This window comes from Mastomys coucha, unplaced genomic scaffold, assembly GCF_008632895.1.
Source record: "Mastomys coucha isolate ucsf_1 unplaced genomic scaffold, UCSF_Mcou_1 pScaffold9, whole genome shotgun sequence".
Classification (NCBI taxonomy): Eukaryota; Metazoa; Chordata; class Mammalia; order Rodentia; family Muridae; genus Mastomys; species Mastomys coucha.
Genome location: NW_022196915.1, coordinates 49,381,021 through 49,403,802, shown reverse-complemented (window position 1 = coordinate 49,403,802; position 22,782 = coordinate 49,381,021). Strand labels below are relative to the sequence as shown.

The 22,782-nt window shown below is 35.7% G+C and overlaps 1 protein-coding gene across 5 annotated transcripts in view; it reads left to right on the top strand.

Moving 5' to 3' along the window:
- The window catches only part of Ints6 (integrator complex subunit 6), a 72,853-nt gene that overhangs the window by 1,283 nt on the left and 48,788 nt on the right, over positions 1 to 22,782 (top strand). For 4 of the 5 annotated variants that reach the window (XR_004116476.1, XM_031362774.1, XM_031362773.1 and 1 more), the window contains exons 3-4: positions 700 to 849; positions 16,408 to 16,497. Coding sequence is in view for 4 of the 5 variants with exons in the window: in XM_031362774.1 (XP_031218634.1) it covers positions 700 to 849; positions 16,408 to 16,497 (240 nt within the window). In the remaining variant the exon portion in view is untranslated. Of the gene's footprint in view, positions 1 to 23; positions 142 to 699; positions 850 to 16,407; positions 16,498 to 22,782 lie in introns of those variants that run through there. The other variant, XM_031362777.1, reaches the window with a different exon arrangement.

Below are 22,782 nucleotides of genomic sequence, written 5' to 3'. Positions count from 1 at the left end.
CCTCGCGGCCTCCCACCCCTCCCCAGCTCGGGTGTGCCAGCTCGGTGGCAGTTTCTGGCCCACCGCCGTCCCCTCCGGGTCCTGTTCGGCCTGGCGGCGGAGGCGCTACGATCAACATGGCCGACATTTCCCCTCCGCGGCGTGAGCGGCAGCAATGAACTGTGGGGGATATTTATTCAAGTTAGCCCGAGTGACAGCGGGGCCCAGCCTTGCCTAGCCCGGGTTTGCATTAAAAGGGACTCAGCCGAGCTGGCAGGGAAGCCAGGAGGGGGGGCTTCGAGACTTGGTCATCACAGAGTGGAACTAGGAAGGCCACTGATCGGTGGGACAGCTGTGGTCAACTTAAGAAGTCCTGCTGCCATCTGCCTTCCGCTAGCACCGTCGCAACACCCACCCCTTGCACACAATTTGGAGGATGTTATGTTAGCAAATTTCCCAGTGAAGTTATTAAAGTAATAAGACGGTTGTTACTTAACAAAAGGTGTAGGGCAAGCAGGTTCATTCTTGGCCACCTTTGGAAGAGTTTGCTCACCAGAGACAACAGTTATAACACATCCCCCAAGACATATCAAGCAAAAGTGAAGTTAAATATACAAACCTGAAATGGAATACCTACTTGGTGGACATCACCTTGTAATCGGTGTCCATGTGTGTACATGACTTCAAATGATAAAAAAAATCTTACATCTTTCTTTTCAGGCTGGATGGAAAGAAAACCATGCAACGTTTATGAATGAACTGAAAAACCTTCAGGCAGAAGGACTTACGACTCTTGGCCAATCCCTAAGGACAGCTTTTGATTTGTTAAATTTAAATAGATTAGTAACTGGCATAGACAACTATGGGCAGGTAGGTTGGATACGAAGGTAGAAAAGAGTTGTTTTTATTTTTGTGTACAAAACCACAATCCAGTCCAAAAAGTATATAACATGGAATGCAAGTATAAAACATTCGAGGTTGAAAAACAGTGCACACAGTTCAAAAACACTTAAGGTGTATGGTCTTATAGTCCCCCACCCCCCCTTTAAATGTATTTGTATCCAGAATTCAAATCTGAATTCTTGGCTAGAAAGTTGACACAATTTGATTTCAGTCCTTCAAAGTTCATAAAAAAGATATAAGAAGGAAGATATCCTGTCTCAGTATACCAGTCTGAAATTTCATATAGGCACATATGCAGCTGATGAGTGGCTCACAGCCATTAGTTGACTTCGTAGTTGCTTCTATATTATAAAGATATTGGAAGAAATGATTGTTAGACAAGGGTTTAGCTTAACCTACATTGTATATTCAGAAAGGCAAGAGTTTTCAGTAGTGTGCAGTAACTGGTTGACTACATTTAGTACAAAGCTTGAAATAAATGGCAGATTCAGAATTTCTAAAGTTTAAAAATTCCAAACCCTTGGGAAGATGTTTTCTGGAAAACATGAAAGCTTGCGTGTCTTCCTGAGGCTCCCCAAAATTCCTTTTTTCATCTGTGAGAATGGGACAAGAGCTTTAAGTCACAACAGCGTTGACCACAGTGTTGATAACTTTTATGATAATGCTGTCCTAGAGATACAAGGTGCCAAAGAATATGCAGTGGTATACACAAAAAATATCACACCCAAGAATTTCAGTACACAAAGCACTATTACCACAATGCTATATTTAGGAATATATGTTAATACACTTTTCCCAAGTTCCATAATGCACAGTTCTCATGAATTTTGAAATTTTAAGGAAAATTTCCTGTGACTTCAAGCTACATGCCTCAGTTGGGGATAATTCTTAAACATCTTTAGGAATGGTTGAATTTAGTCCTTATAGCATTTAAAGTATGCATTACAAATCAGACTTCTCTGGAAATCATTTCCATCAGTTAAATACGTAGCTATCTTAACACATTGATTTTTTTTTTTGCTTTATTTTATAACTCCTTGCCACTTGGTCAGTTTTTGTAAAAGCGGATTTTTTTCCTTTGTTATATGTAGTGCTATTGTCTTTTATCATTTAAAATTTTAATCCAAGCTTACTGAGTTCAAAGACACCTTTGAAACTTGCTATTTAGTTCCTTTATTTCATTGTCAGGTCGTGTGTTGTAGAACTATTAATTTCCTGTTTTTCTGTGTCATATTTCATAAGAGGGAAGGACGTTTGGATACATCCACTTCTTATATTTTTAAAACATGGCATAAAGTCCTTTAGGAGAATTGTTTACCACAGAGAGAGGGCATTTGTATACTTATTCTTGTAGCAAGTGTAAGGCTGAAGAGAGAACTTCTGTGCTTTATCACTCTGACCAACAGAAAAAAATCCTTGGAGATTGTGATGTTCTTATTGGCCAGACAACAGGCAAGGGTGATACCTCTTAGTTATTTTAGTGAGTCAGCTAGGACTCAAGAAGAGATATTAATGCTTTTTGCTTATATCCTGAATTTTTACATAATGAAACTAGCATTAAAATAACTTAAGAAGCTACAATTTCTAAATAAATAACAGTTTTTATTTGAGTAAAGACAACTTAGAAGAAAACGTGCTTCTGGATTTTTTTCATCATAGAAGCATTTTTGTTTATTTAAATATTTGGTATTTCCCATTTATAAAAAGGTTATCAGAATTTTGGATGATTGAAAGTATTTAATACTAAATATTTGGATATTTGGAAAAGAAGTTATAGGATGGGTTTATTCTGTAACCTTAGTATTTTTTTCATATAAGCATTTCATGCTGAATAATAGGAATACTGGATATATTCTCAATAGTTGGAGAGAATGAAAGAAGGTGGGTTAGCTGAAAGATAGCATGTTACTTTTACAGAGCATCTGTACAACTTAATATAGTTCCAAATTATTTTCTTAAATATGGGTTAACTGTACATATTTATATATTTACATCAGTAACCCTTTTTCATGGACATACAGACACATAGGTGATTTCATATAATCAATTGCAAGAACAGATTTCTGTATTATATTTATTAGTACTCTTTTTAAAAAAATATTTACTTTATGTATATGAGTACTCTGCTGCATGCACACCTGCATGTCAGAAGAGAGTATCAAATCCCTTTATTAGATGGTCATGAGCTACCATGTGGGTGCTAGAAATTGAACTCAGGATCTCTGGACAAACAGCCAGTGTTCCAGACTGCTGAGCCATCTCTCTAGCTCTCAACTTAGTATGCTTAATTAGATAGGATACTCAGAATTGGAAGGTCAAAAATAGCTGAACAAAAAGGATTCTTGAATAATTTTTCCAAACACCTCGAATAGTCCGCTAATAATTGTTCTGCCTATGTAGAAGTCCTTTTAAATACTTGGTAATTAGTACCATTTGCTGGTATTTGTTATGATATCTGTAGCCATAGATCAGTGTTAGCCTCTAGTAATCCCTACCCTTTAAAAGCAATACATGTTAACAGTTTCAGATGATGTTGAGTCTGAAAATAAGCTCAGGTTGATAAGATTAAGAATGTAGACATTCTTAATTGGTGTTTTTATATTGTAAGTTTTTTTAAGATTTATTTTATGTATATGAGTATACCATTGCTATCTTCAGACACACCAGAAGAGGGCATCAGATCCCATTACAGATGGTTGCGAGCCACCATGTGGTTGCTGGGAATTGAACTAAGGACCTCTGGAAGAGTAATCAGTGCTCTTAACTGCTCAGCCATCTCTCCAGCCTGTTCTGTGCTTTTGTTTGTTTTTCAGTGTTTGCAGCATTTCTTGTTTGTTTGTTTGTTTGTCTTGTTTTTTGTTTTTTTAAGTTAGGTTTGCCTGCTGAATCTGACTCTGGCCTGCGCATCCTGATTTTTCTCAGTGGCCTCTCTATACCCACGCACCAGTATAATAGGACTGATTGGATTGTTTAGAATGGTGCCAGACTTACTGTGTATTTTAAAAAGAATAATATTTAGTGCTATTTACTCCATTTTAAAATGATGACTGTGGTGTGAAATGAGTTGGATCATCCTGTTTGTTGTTTTTTGAGCTGGCCTCAGTGTTTAGCCATCGCTGGCCTGGAACTCACTTTGTAGATTGGCTGGTCTTGAAGTCAAAGAAATCTGTCTGCTTCTCCTTTGCGTTCCCATTACATCATAGGCTTTCCTTTAATGTTAGTTAGTGAAGTAGTGAAAAGTTGATTTCTTATACGAGTTTCCAGTTTTTCTTTTGCCTTAGATTATCAACAAGGTTTTTTACTTATTTACTAAGCTATAGATATTTATTGTATTTTATATATGCATATATATATATGCATATATATATATATATATATATATATATATATATAAAAGTATAGATAACTTTTTCAAGTGGAAATAGATTATTATGCTTGTGTGTATACTGTCTGTGCTACACTGCTGGAATGTAACCTGAAATAATAGTGAAGAGTTAATTTTTGTGTGGTGTTGAGTATGAAAACCACAACCTTGTGCATGTTAGACAAAGATTCTACCACAGAGCTACACTCTGTTTCTAATTAAACAAAAAATTAAGGCCCTTAATTTAACAAAATAAGTTTTGTTTTAAAAATTCAATGACATTTGTGTGGTGAGGGTGAGGGATAGTATGCCACTGTGCATATGTGAAGTAAGAGGATAACCTGTGGCACTTGGTTTTGTCTTCCACCATGCTTGCTCTAGGCTCAATCACAGGTTCAAGGTTTGGTTTTGGATACCTTTTTCTGCTGAGTCATCTTGCTATCCCAGAATTCCTTATTTATTTATTTATTTATTTATTTAAAAAGATGTACAAAACAAAATTTCCTGTCTTCATTTCTAAGGGTGCAGTTCTATGGTTCTAGGTATACTTAACAGTGTTGTGTAAGCAATGCCTAGTACTTTTTCATCTCACAAATTAAAACTTATTAATAACATACATTGCTTATACTCCCTTCAGGATCCTTTTTCTATTCTGTGTGGTTTTTGTTTTTGCTAGACTACTGTGTATACCTCTTATGATGGTTATTGCATAAATATTGTTGGACCCTCTATCTGTGGGTTTGCTAATCCAGATAACCATAGATTAGAAATATCCAAACAAACCGTGCATCTGTACTGAACATGTTTCCATGTTGCTATTCACTAAATACAACTCTTTACATAGTAGTAAGATTGTATTAGGTTTTTAAAATAACATAGAAATGATGTAAGAAGTACATAAGACATGTGTAGGTTATAGATAAGTATCCTATTTTATATAAAAGTACTTGAGAATCTGGATTTTGGTACTGTTTGTGGATGCTCAGGGGATAAGAGTGTGTTTGTCTTACAACTAAGGATTATTTGCCCAGTTTTTAAGGTTCATCCATACTGTGGCATATAGAATTTTTGTCAGAATTTTCTTGACTGTTAGGAATAATACTGTAATTAACGTACATAGGTAAGTATCTCTGCTTTCAATTCTTTTGGATATACACATTGAAAGAGAACAATAGGGGCTGGTGAGATGCCTCAGCAGGTAAGAGTGTACTTACAATAAATAAATAAATAAATAAATAAATGAGAATAGTAAATCTAGTTAGGAGTGGTTGTACATACCTCTCATCCTAGTATTCAGGAGGCATAGGCAGGTGTATTATCTGTGAGTTTGAGGCCAGCCTGGTCAACAGAGCAAGTTCCAGGTCTGCCAGGGCTCCTACATGTAGAAACTCTGTCTCAAAAAAACCCAAAAGAGGAGAAAAAGAATAGTAAATCTTAATTTTTTTGAGATCTCCATACTTTTCCATAGTAATTGTACCATTTTACGTTTTTTGCAATAGTACAAAGTTACTCTGCCTGTATTCTGTTGATCCACCTAAACTCCAGTAGCCTACCTTACCCATCTTAATGGATGTGAGAAGATGCTGTTTTGATTTGCATTTTTGATCATTATCTTGAGCATCTTTTCATGTGCTGGTTAGCTGTTTTAGATTCAGTCTTTTGAGATGTATTTAAAGTCATGTTAAACACGTACTTGACACAAACACAAGTTTTTGCTTTGTTTTGTTTTTTGTGTTGTTCAAAGTATTGGGGGTTAAATTATGGCCACACACCCTATTCAAGTACTCTGCCATTGAGTTACATTCCTGCTCTTTGGGGTTTTTTTTGTTTTTGTTTTTTGTTTTTTGTTTTTTAATGTTTTGGTTATTAACTCCTTTATCAGATAACTCTCATATCTTCTGTCATTGTATAGGTTATGCTTTTTACACTGTTGATTGTATACTTTGGTGCATAGAACTTGTTTTTATATAGTTGAGTTTTTTAACTTTCCCTGTGCTTTTCATGTTTATAAAGGTTTGGTTACTTTACCATTATTGAAGCATTTCTTTTATAGTTTTAGAACACATTTAGGCCTTTTATCTATTTTGAGCTGATTTTTATATATGGTGTATATAAAAGATCCAACTTTTCTTTTTTATGTGGCTGTCCAGTTCCTTGAGCACTATTGGGTAGCCTTGCAAGTCTTTTTCAAAAGCATTTTTAAATAATTAGTAATGAGAGAGGACTTTACGCTTGATGTTTTCTCTGTCTATATGTGTTGTTTTAGAGAAGAGCAAAAGCTGAAAATGGAATGCCCAATCTTGACTTTGTCATTAAGTACTGTGTAAGACTAAGCAATTGTTAAACTTATTATTCTGAATAAGCAGCTATGAACTTGCTGTACCCATGTTGTTATAGAATGAATGAGAGATTTAAATCTAATATAGGTCTAAAATGTCTATGTCAAGGACAAAACAAACTTTAAAAATACTCAGTAAAATGGGCTTGGTAGCACAAGCCAGACTTAAATTCCAACAGATGAGAAGGCCATCCTGGTCTGCCCAGTTAGGCACACTGCCTCAAAAGCAAGAACAAAACCCAAAGTAGAGATGTGTGGTAGTTTACCTCTAGCTTCTTGTTTTGTTTTTTCCCTTTGTTTAGAATTACAATTATAAAAATCTAGTGAGCTTTAATGTTGGGTTCTATTATTACATGGTTTGAAACCTAATAGTATGTTGAGATTTTTTTCCTTTGAATTTTGTTGTTCATCCTAGAAAAGCAGGTGTGAGAGAAAAACTAATACAACTTTGTCAAAGTTGTCCTAATGGTAGTTGGTTATTTTGAGATTGTATTTTTAAAGAAATACATTGAATGGAAACTGGGTTAAGTATTGGTAAGACATTTTAAAAGCAGTATATTAAACAAAAACTGGGTATGAGTTTAGCTGACAGGTCAGAGATGTGATAGAAACCATATTGTCCTTGGAGTTTTTGTTTTCTACAGGTCTGATTTATAAAGAGCTTTTAGGAGCACATGTTTTCTTTCCAAAAAACTCATTATAGTATTTTTTTAATACTGTAAGTCTGTTTTCTAAACACTCAAAAATTGCCTGAAATTGGCATTTCAGAAGGAAAATGACAGAATGGTACACAAAGAACATCATTGTGTTCTTAATTGTCTGTGATGTCTTAAATACAAGAGGCAAGAAATTCTATACAATTGAAGTGTCTACTGACCCATTGTGTTAAGTTGATGTAAGGTAATTTATGGTCAGAAACAAAGTTTGTTTCATCTTGTTTATGTTATCGGTTCTTTAAAAAGTTGTGCCATTATCATTGCCATAGTTTGTAATTTGAAGTTTAAAATTATTTTTCAGTCATGATGATCTGACATTTATGACTAAAATGCCCTAATAGTTTTTTTTTTTATTTTTTAATTTTAGGTGTTTTCTTTAGATGACAAATGCTCATACAATGACTGCATTTCTCCCATTTTTAAAAATTGATTTCCTTATATGAGCTATTTTTGTTAGCTGAATTAATATATGTAATTTACATGTTTTACTGATTATAAACCTAATATAGAAGAATTTTTGGCTTTGTTTTGCTTTTCTTGTTTCTATAACTTTTAAAATCACATTTACCTATTTATTGGGGGACAACATAGACCTTTGGAGGCTAGAGGGAAATTTTGCAGGAGTCAGTTTTGTTCTTCCACCATGAAGTCCCAATAGATTGAACTCAATTCAATTGGCTTGCTAGCATGTACATGCTGAGTCATCTTATTCCCTTCCCCCACTCCCCCTTTTGGAGTCAAGGTCTTAATTATCTCAGACTGGCTTTAATTCACTTAGTAGCCAAGGATGATCTTGAACTTCCTTATAAAAGAATTACTTGATCTCTTGCATATTTGCTAGTGCCTCTATGTGTGTATGTGTACTGCATTTGTGCCTGGTATCTTGGCTTTGGTTCCTCTAGAAGTGAAGGACAGTTGTAAATCCAGGGGCTTCTGCAGGAGCAGCAAGTACTCTTAACTACTAATTCATCTTAGCCCTGCTCTTGAGCCCTCCTCCTGCCTCCACCTCCTTCCTGAGTGCTGTGTTCTACCATGAAGGTTTGTGTGGTCCTGGGCATGCTAGGAAAGCCCTCTACTAAGCTATACCCTCTACCTCTGCTTTGTTTCTTTATGTATATTTCCTATTTGAAGTTTTTTAATGAAGGTTACTGAATTTTTATATACTCTAGAGCAGAGTTCTGGTGACATTTCCTTTTTGTCGTTTAGTTTATCTTCTAAATTTGTAGAAGGAAGAAAGGCCCTGAAAAGTTAAAATGCTTAATTTATTACCATTTTTGAAACATTGGAACACTTCAAAAGATCACAATTGATGTGAAATAGTCATATATCTTATAGTAACTGGTAATTTAAAGAGTCTTATTTTAAAAAGATATAATGGCAGATATTCTGTATTTTTGTCTTTTTTGCCTGTAAATAATACAATGTGAAGTCTTATAGCTCCTGTTTGAAAATAACATTTTATTTAGCTATTTCATTTAACCTTTTATGTAACATTTCATCTAAATATTACTTGTTACCTTATTAGCGTCAATTAAATTTCTTCCTCTTGTTTGGAAAAAAGGATATGGATGAATAAGGGGCAGTTGATAGGATTTTATGACATTTTAAGCACAAGGCTATATTAATACAATTTTTGTTTAAGATTTATTTTATTTATTTTATGTGTATGAGTACATGAGTACACTGTAGCTGTACAGATGGCCATGAGCTATCGTGTGTGGCTGCTGGGAATTGAACTCAGGACTTCTGCCGGCCCCACTCACTCTGGCCCTGCGCTCACTCCAGCGTAATTCACTGTAGCTGTCTTCAGACACACCAGAAGAGGGCATCAGACCTCATTATGGGTGGTTGTGAGCCATCATGTGGTTGCTGCATTCCGAACTCAGGACCTTTGGAAGAGCGGTCAGTGCTCTTACCCGCTGAGCCATCTCGCCAAGCCCCTAATATAATTTTTATAATTTTGTGTGTGTGGGTTTATCTTCTGAGCCATCTGCCTGGTATCAAGACCCAAGGTTCTTTTATATTTATACATACACACATACACACATATACACACACACATATATATTTAATAGGATTTTTGTTTCCACATTTTAACACTTCACTTCCTGATGTAGGCCTTTAACATATGGCTAATAACTTGTCAGTTAATTAGCTGATCTTTGCATTTGAGCCAGACAGTAACAGAGCTTACAAAAGTAACTTCTGTGGAAGCTTTGTAGTTAGGTAGCTGTCATAGTTTCTCTTTGTCTAAGATGGTTTTGAAAATACTTACACCTCCTGTCTTAAGTCAGAAAAATGTGACTAAAGGCTTGCTTATGGATATCCACCACACTGGTCCATACAAGTCCTTGGCAGGTCTTGTAGCGCATAATCTTGTCTGTCTCCCAGGAAAATTTAATAGCAGAACTTAGCATAGATGACTGCTGTGAATGTTCAGTGACATGCAACCTACTTTATTACTGTAAAATAATCTATTTTGTAAATTTCCTTTTGGATTTTAAAAATTGAAGTAACGGGAATGGGAAGCTAGGTTTGCTTAAATCCTGCTTATCACCCTAGAACCTTGTGGTGATACAGAGAAGCAAAACAAAAAATAAACAGCAAATCTCCAACTTCCTTGTAAAGTATATATGCTGGTCTGTCCCACTTAAGAGCTTATGTTTTGACTAGTATTTTAATTTCTCTGATCTTCAAATTTTTTTCCACAAAGTGATGAAAGTATCAATCTTGAAAGGTTTGTAAGGATTAGAAATAATGTTTGTTAATTAACTATCTATTGTGAAACTGACCAGACCTAGAATCCCTGTATACTGTTTGCCCCCACCATGGGGAGCTGTCCATTCCTTCCTGCTGTACGGAACATGTTTTTTGGTTTTAATTTTTAGTCTCTTTGAGTTCTAAAAATATATTTTAAAAAATATACTGAAGTCTTTCATGAAATTTTTTGTCTTTTCAAAAACATACCAACAGACATGCAAACATACTTGTGAATTTCAAAATAAGAAACATCTTCAGTCTTTGAGGAATCTCACATCAGTCTTTTTCTAGGAGTATATATTTTAGGATTCCTACTGATGATGGTTAGCTTGGGGTAGGTTAGGAAGAAGACAACTTTGGTCAAGGTGTTCAAGAACAAGATGTTCCCTTTTTGTAGGTTTATGTAGAAAAAGCTATTGATAGGATACATCTATGCTTTTCTTCATATGAAAGATATTTTTGGTATGTACTCTTTGAAAATTGATTACTTATATATTGAGATACTATTATATGTGGAAAAGACGTCTTAATTTGGTCAGCTTAATGACTTCATAATTTTTGTTTTTGTTTTTGTTTTTTTTCGAGACAGGGTTTCGAAACCTGTGTAGCCCTGGCTGTCCTGGAACTCGTTCTGTAGACCAGGCTGGCCTTGAACTCAGAAATCCACCTGCCTCTGCCTCCCAAGTGCTGGGATTAAAGGCATGCACCACCACCATACACGCCCCCTCACCCCCAGACACTTTTAACTAATGTGTACCTTTAAAAACTTATGGAATCTTTCTTATCTGTTTGATTTGCCCAAATATAGTATGTGCTTAACAAGGATCTTAGAAGGGCTATATTTTCTATAAAACTTGATTACTAGTTTTAAGTATGTAAGCAAAGATCGTGATATTGTTATCATTAGTTTTATCTTTAAAATTAGTATTAACTTTACTAGTTATTACTAGTTTATGACTAATAAATGATAAAACTGATGTTGGTTTGTTAAAAATTTTTTCTTAGTCTTAAAGCTGTTGAACCTTGAGATTTTAGAAAATGTAAAATAGTCCTAGGGGTATTTTGGAACTTCAAGACTAAAAACTCCATTAAGAAAGGGTTTTTCAAGGCAGGGTTTCTCTGTGTAGCCCTGGCTGTTCTGGAACTTACTCTGTAGACCAAGCTGGCCTTGAACTCAGAAATCTGCCTGACTCTTTAATCCCAAGTGATGGGATTAGAGGCGTGAGCCACCACCACCCAGCTAAGATGTACTCTTAATCTTAAACCCAAGCATATGAGAAATAATACCCATGTTGTGAATTTTTTCATTTCAAAAATGTAAAGCTTTATTACTAATTTTTGTGACCTGTAATATATTGACTAGTTTCTCACTATATAGATAGATCTGTTGCAGGGATATTTTGGACCTTCAAGACTAAAAACTCTATTAAAAACGGGGTTTAAAAAGCTTTGAAACTAACCTTGTCTTACCCAGTTAAGATGTACTCTTAAACCCGAGCATATGAGAAATAATACCCATATTGTAAATTTTTTCATTTCAAAAATGTAAAGCTTTATTACTAATTTTTGTGACCTATAACAGATTGATTAGTTTCTCACTATATAAAGAGAGCTGTTGCAGAATTCTATGTTTTTATTTTTAAAGTTTTAGTTTAAAAAAGTAAAAATTATGTGTTTGGGGTCTGTATGTGTGTTTGCGTCACGTGTGCCTGGTGCCTTTGTTGGCCAGAAGAGAGTGTTGAGTATTGGCTGTTAGCCTCCTAGTGGGTACTGGGAGTTAAATCAAGGTCCTCTGGAAAAGCAGCCAGAGTGCTCCTGTGAGTTGTCTCTCTAGGAAGGCCTCCTGTGTTTTTGTTTTTAACGACAGTAATGTGTTTAAATTTATTCTTTCAAGGGCCTGATTGTGGCATGGATGTTTAAGAGAAGTAACCAGAATCTTCCTATTTTGACATACAATCATGGTCTACTTACTTGTTAGAGTATTTAAAGTTGAATTTTATTACTGAGTTCCAGAAATGATTTATGAAGCTGGAGAAGGAGAGAGAGAGATGTTCTAGTGAGAGCACTGTCTATTCTTTCAGAGTACCTAGTCAGTTCCCTGTACCTACATGGCAGCTCATTGCCATCTGTATGTAACTTTAGTCCTAGGACATCTGACACCCTCAAGTACCAGTCACATATGTCGTGAACAAAAGTATGTGCAGGCAAAATACTCATAAACACAGAGTGAACTTTAAAAAAAAAAAAAAAGGAAAAAAAATAAAAAGAAAAACTAATCCCAGCACTTGGGAGGCAGAGACAGGTGGATTTCTGAGTTCGAGGCCAGCCTGGTTTACAGAGTGAGTTCCAGGACAGCCAGGGCTACACAGAGAAACCCTGTCTCGAAAAACCGAAAAAACAACAACAAAAACAACTAGCCAGGCTTTTACCAGGGTAGTGTATGACTCTGGTAGTGAGAACCCAAGGAGATCATTAAACTTGAGAATAGGCTAGACAGATCTGGGTGAGGCAAATTGAGTGTTGTCTTATCTTCATTTACCTGACTGTGAAAATATGTTTATATTTTTGCATTTATTTTACTTTTTGTCATAAAACATGTTGCTGCATTATAATTTCTCCCACATTAATTTTACCTAATCTCTGTAATACAATTGATATATTAGGGTTTATTATCCATACTACTAGTATTTCCACAAGTACTAGTAGAATTATCCTCATATCTTCATTTCTATTTCTGCACCAGTATAAATTCTGTTTGCCTGCTACTAGTTTTTAGGAATTAACAAACCAATCTGTTAGTCTTTTTTCAAACTTTAGAATGCAGTTTAAATGTAAGACCTGAATTCTTTTTAAGTTAATAAATTAACATTTGTTCCTTAAATTAGCTTTTCACAAAGTCAAGCATTTTTTTTTTAAATTCTTTTTTACATTCCCAAAGTCCCCCCCTTCCTGGTTACCCCCTCACTGAGTTCTTTATGCCCCCAACCCCCTGAGAGGGGGCTCCCCCACCGGGCCACCCACCACTACCTCACACCCACCGGCTTCCCTCTTCACTGAGGCATCATCCTCTTCCATTCTGAGACAGCTTCTCATTAGGTTGTTCAGGCTACCCCTGACACAACCTCAGAGCTACTACCTCAGGGGTCCTACAGGTATGGAACTAATTGACTTTAAATATGCTCTGCAAAACCTCTGGAAACCCCATGTTTATTTGAAGGAATGTTTATAAAATACTTGAAAGTTTTTACTATTAGAGTTTGTAGAAATGAAAGGTTCGGCTACTGAAGGCCTTAGTAGGAAGACTTCATGGAAGAACAGAGATTTAAACTGGGCTCTTTGGAATGAGTAGGAATTGGATAGGTTTTAAATAAGGAATCTAACAAGTATTTTACTAGAGAGAGACAAAACTTAGGTGGAAATGGACATTTCCAATATGTGACTTTGTGAGAAGATTTGAACTTTTTAGGGTTGAGGATCTACCTGACTTTCCCATGTAACTGGTACAAGAAGCTGTGTAGTAAAATGGTTCCCAAAATGTGTTCTATCTAACGTGAAGAGGGATACTGGTGATTGTTTCTGTTCTGTAGGGATCTTGAGATATTTTAATGCTGTTGTATATTTAGAGTCAGTCTCTTTGTTTCTCTCTCTTTCTGCATGTCTGTCTCTGCATGTGTATGAAATTTGGGGTGTGGGTGAGGAGATCAGAGGTCAGTGTTATTCCTTGATTGCTTCTCCAGCTTATTTCTTTGGAACAGAGAGTCTCAGTATTCTCAGAGCTCACCTATTGTACTGGATTATCTGCCCAACAAGCCCAAGCGATCATCTTGTTTTTGTCTCCTCAGTGTTGGAATTATAGGTGTAGATATTACTTACTAGCTTTCTTTATATGCATACTAGAACTCTGCAAAGGTTCTAAGATTTTACTTTTTAGAACTATTTTTTTTCTTTGTCATCAATTTGAGAAATATGTGCTACTTACAAGTTTGCATGACTTGATCAACAAAATATTAACCTAGCAGATCTCCCTCCTTTATGATGATTAGATTCTAATCATATAATTACTGTAATTATAAATTTTACTCAGTTGATAGTATGTGCTATAATATGCCAGGTATTGAGAGTAGTAAATGAGAAAGGAAGACAAGAAAACTGCAGATGATTTATGCATATAACCCTTTACCTTACTATTTGAGGTGTGGTCTGTGGACATTAACATCTCCCAGACTTGTTGAAAACACTGAATGATCACTAGGTGATTTTTATAATCACTAAACTTCATCATATACTATTATATGTTAGATCCAATAAACTTCATTCAGTATTTGCTGCCAACAATAGAGAGTTTAAATGTCTTTGAATTTCCCTCCTTTGTTGAGATACGGAACTTACTATGTTGCTAGGCTAGCCTTGAATTCAGTCTCTTGAGTTGTGGAGACTGTAAGTGTATACCATGTGTAAGCATCTTCAGTTCCATACGAGTTCTCCCTACTTGAAATTTCTATATTTTGTTTTCCTGTTTATTCTTTATTATATGAGTGTGTGCTGTATGCACAGAGGCTATTGGTTATTGTTAGGTGTTCCCTAGTTTTTTTGAGACAAGGTTTCATTGAAGCTGGAGCACATTCATTGATTTTGGCTAATGAAATCAATGGCTACCTCAAGTAAATGCTTGGAGAGCTTTAGAGGTCTGGCTAGTGAGTTTTAGAGACGATTGTCTTCAGTCCCTCCTGTCATGGCTGGGTCTACAGCTGTACACCATTGTGCTTGGGTTTTTACCTGGGTACTGAGTTCTAAACTTTGGTCCTTATGCTTGTGTGACAGCTAATTAAGTGTCCAAGCCATCCCCCTAGTCTGTTTAGTGGAGGGCTGGTTCAGAAGTAGAGGCACTTGTCATGAAGTCTGATAACATGACAGGTTGTAGAAGGAGCTCCTAAAGTTGTTCTCTGACTTAACACATGTATGCTGTGAAATGTGTCTCCTTTACCCACAAATTAACAATGACAACAATAAAAAAAAAAAAACCCAAGATAATAAAGAATTAAAGGGTTAATATTGAATGTGCTTAGTTCTCAACTGGGAATTATTTGTATGTAAAAGGCAAGGTTGTGTTTGTCCTTCCCAAAACTTAGAGCCTTGAACTGATCATTGTAACATTGTGCTAGACCATGATTTGGAATGGAAAACACCGAAGTGACTCATTTTGTAGAGAGCCTTTGATAGCAGCATGTCATTTTGTTTCTTGGCTGCTTTCCTCTTCAAGACTGTCTCTTTAAAATACTGTCACTTTTCTCCCACCTCCCTTTCCCCCAAGGCTGGGGACAAGGGGAGCAGCAGGACAATGACTGTCTCTTTCTATGCAGTCCTAGAAATCACTTGTCTTCCTGACTCCATTCCTTAGTGCTAGAACTTGAGTTGTGTACCATTGCACCAAGCTTTTAGACTGCTGTTTTGTATTTTGAGACACCTAGCTTGAAATGCATGGTCAGTTTTCCACATACTGGGATCACAGATATGGACCACCAAATTCCTAGAGTACTGTTGTTATTAGTCCAGTTTATACTATACTTGATTTTAGCCAAAAGACTAAGAGGTGATTATTACTGGTTTGTGATAGCATTCAAAAATTAGTAGACTTCAGCTATAAGAATACTGTTTAAGAAGTTAAATATTAGGACTGTAGAAATGGATCAGTGGTTAAGTGCTGGTTTTTCAGATTAGGTTTCAATTCCCAGCACTCACTTAAGGTGGCTCACAGTTGTCCATAACTAGTTTCACGGCATCTGAACTGTCTTCTGCCTTCCTTTGGCCTCTGTGGCACCAACCAAACACATGGTGCATATGCATGCATGTGGGCTAAACGCTAATATGTGTACTATAACATATAAATTACGTACTATATAAAGAAGTCAGAAATCTATCTTTATATATCTAGAGCTAAGCACTTTTAGTATATATTTTAAAAAGTGTATCTTAAAATGTACAACAGCTAATATATTATTTAAATTTTACTGACAGGAGAGATTGGGTTAGCGAGATGGCATAGTGGGTAATATAAAGGTATTTGACTGCTGAGCCTGACAGTCTGAGTTTGATTCTCAGGAACCCACATAGTAGGAAAGAACAGACTCTTCCTGCAAGTTATCCTTCAATCTCCACACATACTCTGACATTTGAGTATACACATATACAAACTAAATACAGTAAAAATGTTGTCAAAATGAAAAGGGAGATGGTATACATTGCAGAGGGATTGTGGTCATTCTTTTTTAAGAATTGGTTTTGTAACTAAAGGTTACGCCGGAACTTAAGTCTTGATATCCTTTTGTTTTGATTTGTTTTGACTTTAGGGAAGAAACCCTTTTTTCTTGGAGCCAGCAATAATTATTACAATCACTGATGGGAGCAAGTTGACTACTACTAGTGGTGTCCAGGATGAGGTAAGTCATGTGAGATGTGTCACATGGATCATATAGATGAAATTGAGCCCTATTTGTGTATGTGTGTAATAGGGTATTGGATACTTTGTAGTACATTTACTCTTTAGTAATTGGTGTAGTTTATAATAATTCATATCTGGGGTCCTCTATCTTTGTTCATAGCAGTTGTCATTATAATATTTTCTTGAGCAGGAACCCTTTCTGTGCAGAGTTTGTAAGCATACCTCCTGCTTCCTTTAAAAACGTCGGTTGATAGTGAGCACAGTGTCAGTGTCTATACAATAGTAAAATTCTTATTTTTAGGTTTAAAACAAATGGAATTCTAATAATTTTCTTATTTTAACTGATTATGATGACAGCTTCTAATTATAGACAGAACAACTGAAGTAAAATAAACTTATAACAAGGAAATGTTTATTTTAACTCTTGAAAGAGGTTTCATTGTATCATCAGTAGACTTGAGATGTTGGGCACTTTGTTGAGACAACAATGGTGGGACAGTGGGAAGGAATAAGCTGCTAACTTCATGTGGCCAGTAAGCGAAGGGGCTACAGTCAGATAACATTTTCAAGAGTCGGCTCCTAGTGACCTTTCTCCGACCAGACCCCATCTCCCAATGTTGCCAGCATCTCCCAGAGCTTGGTACCAAGACTTAATACCTTTCATAGACATTTCATCCTGAATCATGTCAGTTGTGGTTTTTAGTAGAGTGCAGGCTGGAACACAACACCAAGAGTAGCTTAAAACTAGAAAGTGAAGATTTTTCAACAATTATGTTTTCTCTTAAGTCATATGTAGTATAAATAATTCAGAGCTAATGCTATTTGCTCTGTTAGTGAATTATGTATGCTGTAGTATGATAAATCCATTAGATTAAAGGAAGCAAGCTTTATAGAGTTTCTACTGTATTTGAACTGTTGGTAAATGTTTTATTTTTTTCTTAACATGCTAATGTACAGGTGATCTTTTAAAAACTCATTACTGTTTGCATTTGTTCTTAGTTTCTATGATTAGAGTTTGAAATGGCAAAGGTACAGACTTTAAAGATTTAGAATTAAAATTAAAATATAATCAAAGATTTGGAATTCATTTCCATTTGTGTGACACTGTTGAATATAAATTATATGGAGTCAGAGCATGTGGGTTTTATTCTTAATTCAAGTACTTCTAGCAGTGGACTTTCTACCAGTTATCTAATTTCCCTAAGCTCTACCTTATCAATGAAATACTGACAATAATTCTTACTTTCCTTCATAGGGTTGTTGAAATGTGTAAAATAATGGATGTGAAAATGTAAGGTGGGCTATAAAGACAAAGTATATTGTGTCATTCCATCATGAGATAATAGAACCAGTGCAGAACTTAGATTACCTAATTTGACTTACTGGGTGGGAGGAAATGCTAGAATTGCTTTGTTTAAACAATTAATATTTAAAAGACTTTAGGAATAATTATTGGGGTAGCTCTGGAAAAACATAGCCTATTTGATATAGCCTTCTCGAAATTGAAATGTAATGGGTTAATTGGACTTTCTTTCTTAGACTTGGTTGATGTATATAGCCACTTATGGTCCTGCCACTCATAGGAGTAGACAAGGCACTATATCTATAATCAGTCACAAGCAATAGCAGTGTTATTTAGCTTGAACTTAGAAACTGTCAAATTGATTTTTCTTTCTTAACCATACTAATTTTAGTATTTGTATTCATGTTTATTTCATAGAAATTCCATGTCTTTTGATGGTTTTTTTACTTTAATGATTTTGATTAAAATATATGCCTATCTGTAAGGTTATCCATTCAAGGCATTCTTTCTCATACCTTTTGTAAAAATATCTTCAATGATGTAGTTCATTCCAGTATATCTGAATCTGACTTATTTATAAATTCTGTTTATAGGACTTCTTCTGGCTTCAGGATATCTTGATATATACACGGCAGTTGGAATTGTTGAACTTTCTGATTTCTTCCTTAGGAAAGATATTAGAGAAATGCCACTATGTTTTTATATTTCAGTATTAAATTGCAAATAAGATTGAGAAGATTTTCCTGTGGGCAAAGATCTCAACCTTTCTGTTCTTTTAGTTCTAAGAATAGACTTTACATTAAAAATATTACAGATATTGATGTATTGAATCTGATAGGAAGCTTAAAATTGATTCCTTTTATTGCTTCTTACCTAAAGCAGAAAGTTGATTTATTTTTAAGGCAGACATTTTTGATTATGAAGTTGGAGCATAGTACTGTGAGTTATTTTGGTATTAGGAAAGTCCTGCATGTTTGTTTCTCTACCTCTCTCTATAACTCAATACTGTGGATCCAACCCAGGGCCTAGGCTAGTGCTCTTCTAGGATTGAACAGTATCATTATTCTTCTCTTCCTCTCTTCCTCTCTTCCTCTCCCCCTCCCCTTCTCTCCCTCTCTTCCTCCTCCTTCCTCTTTTCCTCCTCCTCCTTCTTTCCTTTTCCTCTCTCTTCCCCCCCTTTCCCTCTCTCCCCCTTCTTCCCCCTCTTTCTGTTCTCTTCTTGTGGATGTGTATATGTGCTCCATCGATGACCAGATCCTTTTTTTACTAGGGGATATCAATTTTAACTGTATGTCTTGTTATATTTGCCTTTGCCAAAACTGAATTCTCTTTTTGTATTTTTAATGAGTAAGTGTGTGATAAATTTTCATTTAAGGAATTTTACAAATATTGTGTATGTAAGTTTTGGTGATTCATGGCTACGGACGGTAGCACTGGCCTCAAACTGAAATCCTCTTGCCTTTACCTTCCAAGTAGTTAGATTACAGGCATGAACGTTTGGCCAGTAGTGACTACTGTGATATAACCTATTTCCATTTGTGTGTTTCACTCTCATGATATTTTTTGCTTGAGTGATGTGATATCTACTGTGGTAAATCATATCTGTTCTGTTAGTACAGAATGAGTAACTCTGCTGCTTTTACATAAACCTCATTGCATATCATATAAGAAGTTCATTTAGTCTTATCTTACAGTTTACAAATGAGGAAATTTAGATAAAAAACAAAATGATTTGCTTGGGTTATTATTTTTTTATTGCCAAATCTATATTAGAATTAATCTAAATTATAATGGTATACCAGCATAATGGTGCTCTACCCAACACCTCTTTGATTTTGTTGTTGAAGGTGTTTAAAATTTACCTTCTATGTATGTTTGTGTATGTGCAGGCATGTATGTAGTTCAGAAGTTGATGCAGGATATCTTCTTCTCTCTATCTTATTGCTCTCTACCTTATTGTTAGGGACAGGGTTTCTTCCTGAACATGTAGTTCACTAACTGAGCAAGATGGTCAACAGATGTCAGGGATGTTTCTGTCTCTCCCTCTCTCCCTTTGGTGCTAGGTCTATAGGTACTCATGTACCCAGCTTTTTATGTGGATACTGGGAATCTGAGCTCAAGTGCTTGTGCTTGTGGAACAAGTACTTGGCCCATAGCCTAATTTACCTTCTATTTGAATTATTTTTCTTTCTTTCTTTTTTTGTTTTTTTTTTTGTTTTTTCGAGACAGGGTTTCTCTGTATAGCCCTGGCTGTCCTGGAATTTGCTCTGTAGATCAGGCTGGCCTTGAACTCAGAAATCCACCTGTCTCTGCCTCCCAAGTGCTGGGATTAAGGGCATGCGCCACCACCGCCCAGCTTAAATTATTTTTCTATTTTAGCTTTCTGTGCTAGTATGATGTAGATAATTCTGTTCTTAATTTGTGTAGTCTCCCATGAATAACTACTGAGCTAAGCATTTCTAGGCAATGAATATGTAACAGGATAAATTTTTGGTGTTCTGGTTCATGACAGTGTTTAAGTCATGTTTTTTGAGTGTGAGAAATAGTGATTTCTAAGTATGTATAAGCACTGAAAGAGTAAACTTATTCCATCTCATAGACACTGCTTCCTCTCAAGCAATTGGCAAATTCTTTGTAACATATACAGACTAGTTTGATCTAAAGATCTTAGGAAAATCAGGGACTGTGTATGGCTTACTGCATAAATTTGTGAAATTTATAAAAAGGCCAGTATTTAATTGTTTTGAATGTAGAAAAATAGTTAAAATATTTAGAGCCCTATTAAACCTGGCCTGTGTATTTTCAGGCCCAAGTTTTTTTTAACAATGTGTTTGTCAGAGAGATAGATAGTAAAATTGCTTTGTACTCTGTGTACTTGGCAATATTTTGAGTTAGGAGAGAAGACTGTTTTGCACTGTAGATGAAAATCTTGAGCTAGATATGATCATTTTATATTAATTAAATGAAACTTACGGAACTTAAGTTATTGCTTGAGATGACATGAATATTGTCTTGGACTTTTCATGACTGTATAGATTGGAAGCTTATGTGTATTTTTGGCCTTTTTTGTGTGTTTGTGTGTGTATGTTATATAGCCATTTAGTAAAACTGATTTTCTCCAGTATTTTCACTTAAGGGAAATAGGTTATTTATAGATTTGAATTCTGAGATAAAAAGGACACTATTTCTCTTGATTCTGCACTTCTTATTTTATGGTGTTGATAAATATTCCTGTGGCCAAATATTTATAATGCTAACTATATCAGCATTCTTTTTTTTTTAAAGATTTATTTATTATTATACATAAATACATTGTAGCTGTCTTCAGATGTGCCAGAAGAAGGTGTCAGATCTCATTATAGATGGTTGTGAGCCACCATGTGGTTGCTGGGATTTGAACTCAGGACCTCTGGAAGAGAAGTCTGTGCTCTTAACTGGAGAGCCATCTTGCCAGCCCCTGTATCAGCATTGTTGGTGTCTCAAATGTTTCAATAAAATTACCAAATTATAATTAGAGTTGTTTTATTTACTTAAATTTTTGAGATAATGTCTCCCTTTGAAGCCAAGGCTTACCTTGAACTCATGGAGCCTCGGCTGGCTGAAGTGAAAGTAAGCCATCAACCGTGCTTTTGCTCTTTTTATTTTTTGCAAAGATCCTCTGGAGTGCAGAGCTGCAGTAGGAATGTATTCTGAACTGATTTCAGAAGTACATTAATTACCAAGTGTTCCTGCTGAAACACTTTACCGTAGTGAAACTATCATTTTGCTCTTTCCCAAAGGTGCTGACACTAGTATTCTATTTCAAATATTGATATTTCTGTGTACATATGAATCTGTTGGCATTTTTGTATTACGATTGCCACGAAGGTAATGTTTTTGAGAAGGTATTTGTTGTCAAAATGAACTGTTGGCTCTGCAGTACTAACTAGGTTTGTTTGTTTGTTTTTTGGAACAGGGTTTCTCTGTGTAGCTCTGGCTGTCCTGGAACTCACTCTGTAGACCAGGCTGGCCTTGAACTTAGAAATCTGCCTGCCTCTGTCTCCCAAGTGCTAGGATTAAAGGTGTGCGCCACCACTACCTGACTTCTAACTAGGTTTTTAAGACCAAGCTGGACAACTACTTTTTAAAAAAGATTTATTTATTTATTTATTTATTTATTTACTATATAGTATTCTGCCTGTATGTATGCCTACAAGGCAGAAGAGGGTGTGGATGTTTATGAACCATCATGTAGTTGCTGGGATTTGAACTCAGAACTTCTTGGAAGAACAGCCAGTGCTCCTAACCTCCGAGCCATCTCTTCAGCCCTCAACCCCTTTTCTTAAAGGTTTATTTATTTTATACTTATGAGTATACTGTCACTGTGTTCAGATATACCACAAGAGGGCATCGGATCCCATTACAGATAGTTGTGAGCTACCATGTGGTTGCTGGGAATTGAATTCAGAATCTCTGGAAGAACAGTCAATGAATGCTCTTAACCACTGAGCCATCTCTCCAGCCCCCAACAACTATTTTTATAACTTTCTGGAGAGATGTTCACTTAAGACACCTGTATAGAAGGGTGTCAGCAGTCTCAGCTTTGGGTTCAGTTGCTCTTATATTCTGATTCATCAGTTCTGAAAATTGGTACAAAAGTCCATCAAGCTTTGAGTTATTGGATTTGATACCAGCAATTTGTTTTTTTCTGCATCATTCTATACGCACACATTGAAAATAGTTTTACTTTATCTGCCAGTGGTGTATCATTATACATTTTCTTTTTTTTTTCTTTTTTTTTTAAAGATTTTATTTATTTTATGTAAGTACACTGTAGCTGTCTTCAGACACACCAGAAGAAGGCATCGGATCCTCATTACAGATGGTTGTGAGCCACCATGTGGTTGCTGGGATTTGAACTCAGGACCTCTGGAAGAGCAGTCAGTGCTCTTTAACCTCTGAGCCATCTCTCCAGCCCTTTTTTTTTTTTAATTGGTTTTT